Source organism: Juglans microcarpa x Juglans regia, chromosome 8S (assembly GCF_004785595.1).
Source record: "Juglans microcarpa x Juglans regia isolate MS1-56 chromosome 8S, Jm3101_v1.0, whole genome shotgun sequence".
In the NCBI taxonomy this organism is placed as follows: Eukaryota; Viridiplantae; Streptophyta; class Magnoliopsida; order Fagales; family Juglandaceae; genus Juglans; species Juglans microcarpa x Juglans regia.
The window spans coordinates 1,829,828-1,840,373 of NC_054609.1; the positions used below are offsets into that span (position 1 = coordinate 1,829,828).

At 36.7% G+C, this 10,546-nt stretch overlaps 1 protein-coding gene across 1 annotated transcript; it reads right to left on the bottom strand.

Moving 5' to 3' along the window:
- Nucleotides 1-439: 439 nt before the first annotated feature.
- On the bottom strand, nucleotides 440-9,023 carry LOC121244480 (putative transcription elongation factor SPT5 homolog 1). Its single transcript, XM_041142559.1, has 22 exons — nucleotides 8,573-9,023; nucleotides 6,445-6,683; nucleotides 6,191-6,337; nucleotides 5,900-6,058; nucleotides 5,738-5,821; nucleotides 5,529-5,599; nucleotides 5,067-5,424; nucleotides 4,821-4,976; nucleotides 4,611-4,708; nucleotides 4,431-4,479; nucleotides 4,202-4,354; nucleotides 3,977-4,120; nucleotides 3,693-3,786; nucleotides 3,423-3,581; nucleotides 3,288-3,336; nucleotides 3,116-3,210; nucleotides 2,857-2,935; nucleotides 2,601-2,655; nucleotides 2,385-2,499; nucleotides 2,136-2,279; nucleotides 1,020-1,117; nucleotides 440-779 (listed from the first exon to the last, which is right to left on the bottom strand). The coding sequence occupies exons 1-22, from the start codon at nucleotides 8,901-8,903 to the stop codon at nucleotides 534-536; spliced, it is 3,123 nt and encodes a 1,040-aa protein (XP_040998493.1). The 5' UTR covers nucleotides 8,904-9,023; the 3' UTR covers nucleotides 440-533.
- Nucleotides 9,024-10,546: the final 1,523 nt, after the last annotated feature.

The window sequence follows — 10,546 nt, forward strand, 5'->3', positions numbered from 1 at the left end:
AGTTTATTATTATTTTTATAATTTATTTACTTATAAAAATAATTATACCTCAACAAATTATAAATTTACCATCGTATAATCACTTTATGATCTTATCTCTGCACCCATACAAGCCACCACATCTACACCATTATCTGATTGGCAGAGACTGCCTAAATCTAGTTTCCTTTCATAACACTCCTTAATCCATCTCATCATTACATCTTTTTTAAATTTATAAACAATCCAATTTTTTTCAAATTTTAAAACAAAAATAATATTAAATAAATATATTCTAACAAAATATTTTATTCGATTTTCAACTTTAATCTTATTCTCAATTCATCTGAAAACAAATCCGGCCTAAATCTACCACTGGTTTAAAACAAAAACATTTGGAGGCCAGATCTCCATCATATAAATACATTACAAACACGGGGGAAGAATGAGAGAGTTCACCTGAATCTGAATCCCTCCAAAGCTTTTTTCATTACTATTAACGATATACAATACACCTTTTTTTTTTTTCTTTTTTAAATTATAACCATATCAAATTATGGTTGTGCTAGTTTTGCCAAAGAGACCAAGTCTAAAATCTTAACGTCAAGAGTATCATCTACCTTTACAATTCCGTCACTACCATCCACACCAATCAACTTGCCAGTGGAACCTCGTAGCAAACCAGCCATGATCTTGATCTTGTCATTTTTCCTTGGTGCCACCACCACCATGTCATCAGCTAGGGCTGTTACTGTTTCACCGTTCCCACTCAACCCAAGAACTACCCGGCACGAGCCATCCTGGAAGACGTAACACTAACATTATTAATATACTGCTACCGTCTTGGGTGATCCTATTAACATGTTAAAGTGAACAATTTAAAATGGAAAGTTGACAGTATCTACTCGAGGAAGCCCTTCCATGGCTGTTTTATCCATAATAAATTAATAATACCAAAAAATTATTCTGACCCTTACAAACCCCGAGTACTTCCAATTTTCTTAGGAGAAATATTATAATGAGCATTTGAGAATACATACCCCAAGCACCTCTCGGACAATGCCCACAACAGATTCCTCCCCAGACCTACGCACACTAACCAGTATGTCTGGCATAAGGAATACTTCATTGTCCCCACCTGCAAATGCATTGAAAAGTTAAATAGACCTTCACAAAAACAGAAGTAAAACAATGTTCGATAATAAGAACTATTGAGGGCTGATATAGGACAGCCATGTTAAAGCTTTTATGAAGAGTAATTAAAGATAATGGGTATATTTCTACTCAATCGTTGAGTGTAATAATGTCCAAGGATATCTATTTTGGTGCTAACGTTCCGTCCAACAGCTCTTAGTCTTGGAAGAATGTCGGTAAGGGAAAATGTGGCTTATGCTATCAAGTGTCAGATATGTAATGTTGATGATGTTGCTCATCCACGCTTGTTACTTTCATTGTTTCATACTTTATCAAATAAATAAATGTGATGTTGATAAAGCATGAAGCGGTGGTATTGTCGATGGCAGCGGCTTAGAACTGGCCATAACAGCTTTGGGTGTGAAATGACTATTCTAACCTAAACCAGTCTCTCGGACCCCGCTCTTCTAAGCAATAATAAAAAATGGACATTGGAACCTTCCTCCTAGCTGAAAAATGGCTGCTCGATCTTCCAGCCTAACCAAGTAGTTTGGCTGTATTTGTATCACGAAAGTAATGAAGAGAATACTTCTTGGGGAAACTTTTATCTCATGCACGTTCGTCTTAAAGAAACAAGAGCATACCCATGCCTTAAAATGGCAAAATAGAACACTGAAAATACAAACCTCCCGTAACCCAACCAAAAAAGGAACTGACAGCAACATGTTAGGAATCTTATAGCATCACATTTCCCAGTTTTGGCAAACAAATACAACATACTCAATACATTTGAAAAAAATCTCTGATTAAAATATCTCAATTAACATATAATTCAACACCAAAGATGAATACACAGGTTCTACTCATTAACTTTTTAATTTCAAATTCCCATTTGTCTCGTGTTGCAATAAGATGGTACATAGCTCTTAAATTCAGATTCAGTTGGGGTTACGCCGCTCATGGAGAAAATTCTAAGCATCAATATGATTCTATGCCAGCCAAAGTAAGAAGTGGAGACCAACCTATAACAGGAGACATAGCATCCAGACCACCAGTTCCTGGAGTCATTGGCTGCCCTCCAGGAGTGCCAGGAAGATAGGAAGCTGAATTTGGTGTCAGAGGCTGTCCACCGGGAGTTGAAGGCAAGTAAGGGCTCGGAGCATTGGCTGCAGAAGGGACACAAATTGAGTTCCTCTAAGCAAGAATGCAGAAAATCAAACAAAAAAATTATGAGCACGTGTCTTTAGTGTTTCAATAACATAAAAGAGTACCATAGGCTGAACTATCCCTTGGAGTTCCGGCTTCACTATAATTACCACCAGGGGTATTAGCCCAACCAGAACCAGGAGTTGGTGCTTCATATGCACGCAAAGGAGGACTTCCCGCCTGGAGGAAGGAAAAAAGAAACACAAATCATTTTCTTTATCTATGAATAATTGAAAATTCACTTTCTCAACAGACAGACCAAATTATGCAAGATTCTTGACCTGATACTGTGGACTGGTTCCCCAAGAGGCAGGGTTTCCATCTTCCCAATTATCCCTAGTTTTTTTCAACATCACATTCTCAAGGATCAGTCATCAATCACAACATATAATTCTCCCAACTGTCCTAATCTAACCAGATAAAATCATTCTTATGCAGTCAACGAAGAAAGGAAGATGTAATTTCTTCATAAAATATGTAATTGAAGTTAATGTTCTCTCGTCTCTCCAAATACAAATGAGCAACTTTATGACATACCTAGGGGGACTCATTGGTGTATAAGGATTCCATGCTCGATCACGCATGGGTGTTCTCATGCCATCATGAATAGGCGTGGCTGCATAAATAAGAACGAAAATTAATTTTTTTTTTAATTTTAAAAAGCAAATATATTTCCTAGGCAAGAAAGAAAGAAAATTCAAATAGCAAACTCCATTTAATTGTAGATAGAGCTTCGTTGAGTGGTTAAGGTGTCCATGTTTCTAAAAGAGGAACCACAAGACTGAAAAGAACAAACCTCCAGGATCTCTCATAGGAGTCATGTATGGATGGAGTGGAGTTCGAGAAGGATGCATGGGGGTCTCACTTCCCATACCATAACGAGGCGTATCACTGGTAAAACATACAAATAGTCAGACTTTTTGAAGTGTGGAAATATTGAGGCAGGTAAAAGCATAATTGACATTTACCGGTAAGGGGTAGAAACAACCACGTTATCGGAAATAAAATTGCGATCAACTGCACGCACAACCACAATTAAAACCCACATGAAAACAGAGTGACCAACAAATCTACAAGTATCTTCCCAGATAAAACTGACTTGCCTGTCACAACTTTCATCTGTGACTCCAATTCAACCCGAACTGAGGAGCCTTTGATTTCTACAACACGCCCGCGGTAACCTTTGTATGGACCCTGGCGGACTTTAACTGTGGTACCAACCAAACCATCATGCCCCCGTCCTCCTCTATGTCTTCCTCCAGCTGAACCACAGAAACAAAGGTTAATAATAAAAAAATTTCCAACATGAGAATAAGATTTTAAAAAAACTAATGGCATAAGAAAGAGAAATCATTGATAATCAGCAAACATACAGTCAAGTGGAGGGCCTCCTCGAGAAAATCTCTTTGGGGACTCAGGAATACGAGGTGGAGTTCTAAGACTGGGAAATCTAGAGTACGAATCACCCTAAAATTGATACAAGAGCAACAATAAGTCTTAATAACAAGTACAATAAAAAACAAATACTGAAAAGAAAAGTAGATATATCAAAGGACCTAAAAAGGATTTAAGAGCAATGTAAAGAAAACAACTACACTCACCACACAGTGGTAAGACAAGTTGCACAACCACCAAATAAGAAGAAAAGTTTACTCACATTTCTATTACCACCTGTACGTGAACCGCCCACAATAATACAGCAATGGGCTTTAGCACAAATAAAGCCCGCATGCTCAAGGTGATGGCGATCGTATATGAATAAGACTCCTCTGTGTATATGCTCCACAGGACCTTGTTTCCCCTAACATGACAAAGCGAATGATAAGAGTAGGATTACAGATTCCTCTGACAAAATATGTCAAAGATAGAAATAAGGCCTTACTTTACAGGGACCCTCAATGATTCTCACAATATCTTTGACTGATACTGTGTTCTTATGCCGATCTTGCACGTTAATTTTCTTCTCAATCTTGCATTTGATCTCTCGCAACTTAACAAGCGCTACCTCAGGTCTGTCAGGAACGCCCTTAAGAACCTAAATAAAAAAGTCGCATATGAGTATCTTTGTCAGTGGTTGTCTAACATTTTAACTTTCTAGCAACAATACTCACCTGAAATGCTTCACTTTCTACACGGATAATTACACCAAAACTCATATTACTGCACCAAAAAGCACAAACAAATGTTTGACTCAGCCCCGAACAACTAAGAACATCTACTCCAGTATCACCAGTTCAATTGTATGCAAAGAGAACATTTATCTAATTCCCGAACAGAAGAGAACGTCTTACTCGAGAAGCACAAGATCATGAAGCTCATAGTCCCCAATTCTTGTAACACCAGAAGTAACCTCTGAGCTCTCCACCACATCATCAGCAAAAACCCGAATCTGAAGATAATGGATACTACAGTTATTTATGCATTCTTCTATCTAAAAGGCTAATCTTGAAGTTCACAAGAGTGCTCACATGGTGCATCAAAACATGATGACCATAACTTACATGTTCCTTAGTAGTATCAGATAAAATTATGAGAACATGCTGCTCAACCTTGACAACCATACCAGTTGCACCTTCCTGTGTACCGGACACAACCTTCACATGATTCCCAGGTTCGAAGTACTTGCAAAGTTCTTTTTCATTTACTGCAAGAGTTTTCTGAAAAGTACAGGCACATTAGGGACAGCTACTTTGAATAGTCAAAAAAATATAAGAATTTCTTATTCTTGCAGTTCAATTATTTCTTACAGGAAGGCCCTTCATTTCTGGTCTGATGTGCACATTCTCTTCCTCGACTTTCTCAACCCATCCTTTCAAGTTTTTGAGATCTCCCTTGATGACAATAACTGCATCACCCTTCATAAAGTGTCCTTTCTTTCTATTTGCAAATAGCGTTGACAAACTGGCTATATCACCATCTCCATTCTCACCAGGTTTCCGAAATTTCTCAAGTTCATCAAAAGTGGGTTTTATATTTTGAGAGCTAATTGATTTGATTGACACTGTCTTGTATAAGAAACCATCTTTAAATAACATGCCTGAAATATTCTCAAAGTAATCACCGGTCATTGGATCTCTTCTCCGCTCTACACGAATATTCAGTTCTCTGAAAATATAAAGCATAAGATATTAGAGGCCAGTGAACTAGACGTTATACCATGACTACATTATCTAGAAACTATGTCAAAACATATCTGATAAAAATCATACCTAGCTTCATCAATGTTCATAAAACGTGGAGGAGGAACAAATGCCTTCTTCTTCACAACTTCTCTACCCTCCTGTTTCATATATTAATTAACCAGCTATTATCAAGATACATCAACCATTCAATGCACCGCATTTAACTTCGTCAGTCAAAGCTTCTTCTGATGTTTAGACAGACATGCAACCGATCAAATGGAAAAAAAATAAATTACCACTTTATTTGCAAGAGCCTGTAAGTCAATCCTTGGGATTAATTTCACAGTAACTCTCTGCCTCACATTATCTACATCCACCACCTATGGAAAAGAAAGCTTGAAGGTCAGATCCAAGATTTATAGTAAAATATCATTGAATGAAAGTAATATAATTCACACCTTTGCAAGGTCTCCCTTATATGTCCCAATCTTCATTCTGACCCAAGTATCCCTGGAGAGATCAATTGCTTTGCTTTCAACTGAAAGAACATCGGTCATTTCTTTGATAGGGACAAGCATTACTTTCTGGGAAAAAATGTTGCGCAGTCCTTTGCAAGCCTGAAGCAATAAGGAAAGAAAAATAGTTAAAACCTCAAGCATTAAATAAAAACAAATGTATCAATTACAGCATAATTCCATTCATAGTCTCAGAAGTTAACATGAATAATGCATTCATCCAACATAAATTACCTCTTTCACATGGGCTTCTTTGTATGCTTCAATATATATATAGTTCTTAAGGTGATCAAGAGCAACCGCAGACGTGATTTGCAATTCAGTTCCTTTATCAATATACTTCTGCATCAAGCAAATAACTGCTTCTCGCTCCCGACCAATCTAATGAGCAAGAACACAAATTTACTAAAAAATTGCTGCCCGCAAAAGATAAATAATAAATAAGCAATTAGACAAAACATATTGATGGATGAGAATGATAATCATACCGCACATTTCACCATCCACAACTTTGGATCTCTAACAGACGGTAAATGAGCCTGTTGCTCAACATCTGTGGTCTCCTCATCATACTCGGTGTGACTAGACCTCGCATATCTTGCCTGGATCCTCCTCTCAAGTGCTTCAACATCTTCTTGTTCATCCTCTCGAGAAAGGAGTGGGCGACGCGGGATCCTTCGACCATCATCTTCATCAGGCAATTCCGCTCCACCATCCACAATGAAATCTGCATGGTCAAGTGTTTGTTCATTTATCATCAATGCACATAAAATTTAGGATAGAGTAACAGATGAGTAAAATACATAAAACAGGGTGATTACATAAATGCTTGAAAATAACTTATTTGCCACATGGCCCTCCTAATTTTGGTTACTTTTCATTATTATGGTCTTTTTTACCTCCGTAAGTAAATCAAGTCCTTCTCTGTTACGAAACAACTTCACAGTTGATAACATAAGAACCAGTATAGACAGCTGAAATATGTATCACACTCAGCAAGTCGAACGGAAAGAAACAAGTTCAAGTATTCCATTTACACACACAAACAAGGAGGTACAAAGAGGGGGGAAGATCAGTGCAGGAAAGAAAACAAAAAGAAAGGAAAAAGAAAAACTTGCACCCAACACGTCTAAGCCCAAACACATAAAAATAACAGCATATTTGGGAACAATGAGTTTTTCTTTTTTTAATTTCACGATTTTCTTAGTCTCAATCCAAAAATATCTCAATCATCAAAGTAGTGACCCATTAAAACCCATCTTCAAAAGTTCTCAAAAGTATCATAAATTTTTTAGAAAATCTTTGTTTATTGGCACCAGGCGTCCAATAAAAAGTCCTTACTAATCCAGGGGGGAGCACAGGCCTTTAGCAAGGAGTTTCCAGCAAGTGCACCTTGAGTAATTCGAGAAAAATTCTGCCAGTCTAATAGCCCCTAGAAATCGTATGCACCCAAGAGGGTTCAAGAGTACTTATCAAAAAAAAAAAAAAGAGGGTTCAAGAAAATCTTACATCCAAACATTTCCTAAACTCTAGTCACTATAAAGGATAAAGTCATTTCAAACATTGCAAACTAATGGAGGACCTCTCAAACTATAACAATATAAGGGAGTAAGACAGGGTTTGCCTAGCACACTCCAGCAAACTCTAGCAATAAGATACCCAGCAAAATCTTACATTTCATTGAAAACCTTTCGTCTCAATCCGTGGTGATGGAAGACGTACATTTTCCAACAGATTAATGGAAAAAAAAAATCGACAAGAATCAACCAGGATCTTAGCTATGAGGAGAGCCTTGCACCAAGAGTCAGCTGTCTTAAATAAGAAAGTTTATAAGTTACTTTTCAAAGCTTTTGAGAGAGTTCTACACACATTCAAATACAGGATTATGAAAATAAGGTTCAGGGAATTTCATGCCCGTGACTTTATTTAAGGGTAAACTTCTTCATTACAATTTTCGTAGTTTTAATTTTGGGCTTTAAATAAGTGTTAGAAAAGTTATTGATGGCCAGGAATTAAGGTGCAACAAGGCTTAATCCATATTCTTATAGGAAGAGTCAAAAGAATCGAATAAAAACCAGGAATTCTACGTTAAATACGAATTCCTCTTGACCATCACTGCGTTCAACAATCAAACAAACAATATGCATCTTGATATGAACAGAGTGTATGCATGCCTGTAAAATTATATGTGTTCTTTACATTTACATGATTCAAATTCAATATATGCAAAGGCTATTTACGTTTTAGAACTAAAACTAAGCCCACTAAAGAAACGTTTGAAACCATAATGGTAGTCAATTACGCAATTCATTCATGACAACCTCCAGAAACAAAGTCACAAAATTTGGTACATACTTAAACAGCCGACAGTCAGCGCAACCAATTCAATTGTTCCCGAGAACGGGAAAAAAAAAACCCTTCACTCCTGAATTTTTTTATCTCTAATTGGATAAAAAATTCCCATCTCATCGCGCAGCGGATTTGAATAACTCAGCTTCACTTATCCTATCCATCCCAAACCGCCAATGAAATAAGCCACGCAATTGAACTCCCACAAACCCTAAACTTAAAATCCAAAACAAAAGGAAAAGAACAGAAATCAGGAAAGAACCTTACCATCCTCGCCATCTTCCTCCTCCTCTTCCTCGTCGGTATCGACCTGCGCCTCTAGATCAAAGAACTCAGAACCGGACCGCCTCTTCGGCCGGGGCCTACGCCCTCCAACTCGGCCGCCGCCGCCGCCACCGTAGTCATCGTCGTCATCTTCCTCCTCTTCCTCGTCGTCTTCCTCCGCAACGTCGTCTATGAACTCAGATCTCCGCCTCTTCCGGCTCGAGGCGCCCCTGTCTTCTTCTTCCTCTTCCTCTTCCTCGTCCTCATCGTACACCTGATATTCTTCCTCCTCAGGCTCGAGGTCGTCGTCTTCGTCCTCTCCTCTACGCGGCATCGCTCTCTCTACCTGTCTCTCGTTTTTCTGTCGCTCTGAAACTGGAACCCTAGAAGATGAGGGCCTGTTAATAAGGGGTGCGGGACACAGTTTTTTTCTTTTCCTTTTAACTTTTCTCCGAGCAGCAGGAAGGTTGCCAGCAGCTATGATGATAATAACTATTATTTATTATTATTATTATACTTTTAGATTTTTAATGATTAAGTAATAATTTCATTATAAAATCAAAAATTAAAAGTTATTTTATGTTTAACTGATATTTAAAAATATCTTATTAAATAAATAAAACATAAATCTACTCATCTTGTAACACTCTGATCTTGGAAGGGGTCGGAGAGTTACCAATCATCTGGAAGCGGGGTGTTACCAATTGTTACCAAAAATCATATTTCACAGTATAGATAAAATTCTCAATACCTCAACTACACATAGATCTCACTATTTTAACTCAACTGCTCTAAATAATTAACTAGGAACATCACAGTAGCTTAATATAAATGCCAACCTCTCAACATACCATGTTATCAGAACATAACAAATTTGTTGAATCAAATTCTCCAATAATCATGACATTCTTTTGTGTTTAATCCATTATGCTCGCATAGCCTTACCCATGCTTTCTATTCTTGATCCTTAGCTGAAACATCTAAAATATCTAAAAATATTGTAGAGATAATGGGTGAGTTATCAACAACTCAGTAAGCAGAAAACATATACTAGTATGTAAACATGAGCCTTTTCACAAAGTTCAGAATGTAGAAACAAAATATTTTGGTTCCAATATACAAATCTCAAAAATATGTTATCAAAAAATCAGAGCAACATTTCAGACTGTTCATATTCTAAAATCAATTGTTCATATTCAAATACCTTTTTGGCATAATATGACTGAACTTCTTCATCTTATCATATCATTTCATATTGTATCATATTATATCATATCATATCATATACCATGTTTAATCCATGTGGTAAGGTTGTGCTATTCCCGGTGACCAAACCAGGTAGTATCAAAATGTGAAATTTTTCTTTATTCATTCTCGGAGCTCCAAGTGTGCACGCAGGAAATAATACACAGAAAATTTACTTTGTTTCAAAAGTGGGTGTACTTATATCAGAGATATTGGTACCAATCATATAATAGAATCAGAGTTATCATATCAGAACCAGAATCAAAAAGTTATGCCAAAAATTTTTCAGATGCATATCATATCAAACAAAGTGTTGAATATATTCAAATCATTTTCACATATACAAAACAGATTCAGAACATCTTCATATAACATGTACAAAACTTTCATTTTCATTTTCGCTCTTTTGCACATTTTAGAAATAACATGTCAAAATATTGTTCATGTCTACACTAGTCATGCCAAAAAATATTTTATCTTTTATACAAATTTCATGAATGATGCAAAACACATAATTGAGGTTATTTTCACATTTTTTTCAAAACATATCATGCACATTTTTATAAATCAACCTCAGTTTATTTTCTTTTTATGCAAAATCTAGTACAGGAATCTCACTTACCTCGACCTTTTAATTTCTCTAAATTTCCTTACAACAGTGCCAAAGATATATCAATCGTCACCTATAAATTAATCACATATCCCGAGTAAATTTTTAATTAAACACTTACT